The sequence below is a fragment of the Orycteropus afer genome, unplaced genomic scaffold, assembly GCF_000298275.1.
Source record: "Orycteropus afer afer isolate SDZICR_OR568_19922 unplaced genomic scaffold, OryAfe1.0 scaffold00360, whole genome shotgun sequence".
NCBI lineage: Eukaryota > Metazoa > Chordata > Mammalia > Tubulidentata > Orycteropodidae > Orycteropus > Orycteropus afer.
In genome coordinates, this window is record NW_006921947.1 from 3,277,007 (window position 1) to 3,281,590 (window position 4,584).

At 44.4% G+C, this 4,584-nt stretch overlaps 1 protein-coding gene across 1 annotated transcript in view; it reads left to right on the plus strand.

Annotated features, from left to right (window-relative positions):
- The window catches only part of BMX (BMX non-receptor tyrosine kinase), a 69,069-nt gene that overhangs the window by 38,354 nt on the left and 26,131 nt on the right, over positions 1–4,584 (plus strand). The window contains exon 10 of the mRNA XM_007952836.1: positions 570–649. Coding sequence (XP_007951027.1) covers positions 570–649 — 80 coding nt within the window. The remainder of the gene's footprint in view (positions 1–569; positions 650–4,584) is intronic.

Below are 4,584 nucleotides of genomic sequence, written 5' to 3' on the forward strand. Positions count from 1 at the left end.
ACCAGCCACTCCTCGGAAGGAAGGTTGGGCAATCCTACTTCCGTAGTGATACTGCCTTGGAAACCCAAGGAGGGGTCGCTATGAGTCGGAGCCGACTCGACGGCAAACAACAACAACAACAAGTGACAAGGTGATGACTTTGCTACCTCACTCAGTATTTTGTCACCTCCATGGCTTTTCTTACCTGCTCTTTCTGAATCTAGGTATGCTTACACTTAGCACAAGCCATTAAGTTGAATGTCAAACTTCAACAATTTGTTCTGCATCTTTAGTTTTCCAAAACCTTCCAAAGGCATGATATGGTGGTACCTTGTTGCCATCGAGTCAACCCCAACTCATATGATGGTATGTGATTTCAAACTTTATTTTGGAAAGATGAAAAGATTAGACTTGCACAAGAACAAAACTGAAAATTATCAGAAAGGGTTACAAATTACCTGAAGAGGAAGTGTTGAAGCTTACAGGGTAGATCTGTAAAGAGACTGCCTGAGGAAAAGAGGAACACTGGAAACAAGTCCTCAAGAATAATGCAAATGTTCTGTCTCTTCCACGTTGTCCTTCCTTTTCAGGGAAAAGAAGGTGCGTTCATGGTTAGAAATTCCAGCCAGGCGGGGATGTACACAGTGTCCTTATTCAGTAAGGCTGTCAAGTAAGTATCACGGGGCCTTATTTCTTTTATTTACAATGTTCCTTGAACATGCTGGTCACTTAGTCATGTTTTGGGATAAGAACTACTTTTAAAGGCCAAACTGTGTATGTGTGTGTGTGCTTTGGGTGCAAATTTACAAAGCAGATTTGTTTTACATTTAACAATTCATGCACATTTGATTTCACACCCCTATTACCATCCCCAGCCATAAAAAACTCTCCTCCCCTCCCGTCCCTGTGACTACCCGCCTCCCTGTGCCCTTCTTAACTAGGCACTCCTGTTTGTGCAGCTTTCCCTCGGTGAATGCTGCCCCTCTGGGGTCTCATGGCTGATTGTTCTAAGGGGTGCATCACCCCGGGATAGGTATTGTGCATGTACATCTTTCTACTATTGGGCTGAGTAAAGGCCAAAGTTTTGGATCAAAGTGTTTCTGTTGGATTTGAGCATTTGTAGGTATCTTTTTATTCCCCTCCCCTTACACATCACAGAAGTTGTTGGCTGGGTGATTTTCTCCTGTCCACCTCCCGGCAGCAGCAGAGTAAACACAGTTTAAAAAGTTCTCGGTGACTCCCTTCCCTGCAGGCCTAAGCCCAGACAAAAAGAATAATAGCAACGGAAACTGACTCTGCACCCTTAGCTCCAGCCACCTGCTGAGCTGAAAAGCCTGCCCCAAGGTCCTGTTTTGAAGCCTTTCTAGATGGAGCCAGAGTTCATGGAAGGCTGAATCAGGAGAGCTGTGTGTCCTGGACAGCTTCTCTTTGGGGCGCTGTCCTCTTTGGGTGGTTAAGAGCACTGGTTTGAAGCCACACTTCTGCGTTCAAATCTTAGAGTAAACATTTCAGGGCTTTATGGCACTGAGCAAGTTTGTATACCTCCGTGCCTCAGCTTCCTCATCGGAAAAGGAGGCATAATTATGACTATCATTCTGTGGATAAAGTGAGTTAATTCATGTATTGGCTTAGAACTGTGCCTGGCACTTAGTAAACACTTACAAACTAATAGCAATCAGTGTTGTTGTTGTTGTTGTTGTTGTCGGGAAAAAGTAGTTCTCTCTGCCCCACTGATCCCCCAACACTTAGGCTTATGTTGTTGTTGTTGTTGTTGTTTTGCCATCGAGTCGGCCCCGACTCATAGTGACCACTCCTTGGGTTTCCGAGGCAGTATCACTACAGAAGTAGGAATGCCCAACCTTCCTTCCGATGTCCTACAATCATGTCATGCAAATCAGCATCACCAGCATCAGGATACCCTGCCAGAATTTTATAAACCACTTCCCCTTTAGTTGTGCGCTTTCTTCCTTCTAACCACCCTGCGAAGCAAATAGGCAAGTGGTTTGTATTTGCATCATTTTACAGATGAGCGGATGGAGGTTCAGAGTTTAAAAGGACCCTCCCAGAAAGCTCTTAAGTGACCGGGCCTCCAACAATGGAGTTCACTTTCCTTCAACCACACCTACCCCTGTGTCTACACTGAAACTCACAGTGCATTGGAATGAGAATCTGGCCAAACCTTAATTAAGACCATTTGGGAAAAAAAAAAAAATTTCCATGTGTGCGACCCCACACTTGTTGATTTATTTATGCAGGCACCTACAAAAATGAATCTGGAGTCAACAAACTTGACTAGAAGAATGTCTGATGTCAGATTTGGCCAGATTTTGGCCAAATCTTTGTAATAATTAAGTGATTGAAAAGTTACTTCATTTTTTATTCCTTTTCTAACTATAAATTTGTGATAATATATATATATAAGAAAACCTGTGCAATTCTGTGACATTGATGTTGTTATTTGGTGCCATCCAGTGGGCTCTGACTCATAGTGACCCTAATCCTATTTCAAATTGTCCCACCACCGTGAACAGAAACGTAGTGGCTCCTAAGCAATGATATACCTTTCCTCTCCCTCCCACCCCTGGTAACTACAGTCTCTATCAAAAAACCAAACTCACTGCCACTGAGTCCATTCCAACTCATAGCAACCCCCATTGGGTTTCCAAGGCTATAAATTTTATGGAAGCAGACTGGCTTTGAGCCAACCACCTTTTGGTTAGCAGCCAAATGCCTTAACCACTATACCACCAGAGTTCCTTTCTGAAGTCTCTATTTCTTTGCCTATCACATATAAGTAGGATCACACAATATTAGTCCTTTTCCATCTGATTTACTTTGTTCAGCATAGTGTTTTCAAGGTGCATCCATGTGGTGGCATGTATCGGGACTCAATTTCTCTTTATGGCTGAGTAATATTCCACTGTGTGTATAGGCCACAGTTTGTTTATTAACTCATCTGTTGGTAGACACTTAGCTTGTTTCCAAGAAGTTTTTCTATTTTAAGAAATATTTTTTTTACAGAGCACTCCCTCCAACTTGGGATAATGGGATGTACACTGAGCAGTCATGTGGCATTTTCCAATCTCAGAAGCTGCATCCCCAGTGTGTCTCATGTACTAGGTGGTACACTAATACCTCCCTACCAGTTAAAACCAACCCAGTAAGAACTTGGAGAAGACTTGGTTAATTGAAAAGCTAAAGTTCTGTGGTCCTCTGGGCCTGCAGTTTTGGCCAAATCTGATATCAGACATTCTTCTAGTCAAGCTTCTTGACTCCAGATTCATTTTTGTAGGTACCTGCGTAAATAAATCAACAGGTAGATAAAGAATCAAATGAAAATACTAGAGCTGTCTCTCACGGACAGCCAGGCACTGTGGGAGAGAGATCCAATGGATCTACCGACTCAGGAGCGTAGTACTGGGGGACACCAGACTCAGTTGGCACAACAAAATACATAAAAGCCTTGTTCCTCATCCTACATTGGTGAGTAGCTAAGATGCAGCTAATGGTCTCCTCTTGTCAGAAGTGAAGAACAGTGCAAAAAACCAAGGGCATTTGGAAGCAATCAGCCCTAGGACATGATGGACCTCAAGACCAGAAGAACTAGATGGTGCCAGGCTACCAATGCCAACCATTTGGGAAAGAATCAAATCTGGAGATCCTGGATAGAGTGAGAGGGAAAATGTGGAACTAAATCCAAACACACAATAATGACCAGAATTACTGGTCAGATGGAGTCTGGTGGGACCCCCAATACTGTGGCCCTGGGATACACTTTGGGCCTGGAATCAAACTCACTCCTAGGGGTCGGCTCTTAGCCCAATAGTAAATAAGACGTACACACAGACCACTCAACCCAGGGTGACGCACCCACATACTATGGTGATGCATCCCTTGGCGCAATCAACCACGGGGAACCAGAGGGGCAATGTTCGCACGGAGGAAATGCAGCACACACAGGAGTGCATAACTATGAGAGGTATGGGGGGGGTGGTTACCGGGCAGGGAGGGGAGGAGACTGGGTTAGGGTTGGGGATGGTAAATGGGGAGTGAAAGCAAATGTACACCAAATGTTGAATGTAAAACAAACTCTGCTCTGTAAACTTGCACCTAACACACACACACACACACACACACACACGAATCAAATGAAAATAATCCCAGTCAGTAAGCACCAATTAAGAAGCCAGTTGCGTCAGGTTGATTCCGACTCCTGGCGACCCAATGTGTGTCAGAGTAGAGCTGTGCTCCGGCGGACTTTCTCCACAGTGGCTGATTTTGCAGAAGGGGATCACCAGGCCTTCCTTCTGAGTCACCTCTGGGAGAACTCGAACCTGCAACCTTTTGGTTAGCAATCATGGGTGTTAACCATTTGTACCACCCAGGGACTCCGTCAACCAATACAGAGAGTTTCTTTTACAAGATGCCATCAGTGAGCTTGAGTGAATCTCATGTTACCTCCAAGAGCCAATTGTTGTTGTTATTATGTGCCATCAAGTCATACTCTACTCATAGTGACCACCCCTTTGGGTTTCCGAGGTGGTATCACTATGAAAGTAGATTGCCCAACCTTCCTTCCGAGGAGTGGCTGGTGGGTTTGAACCG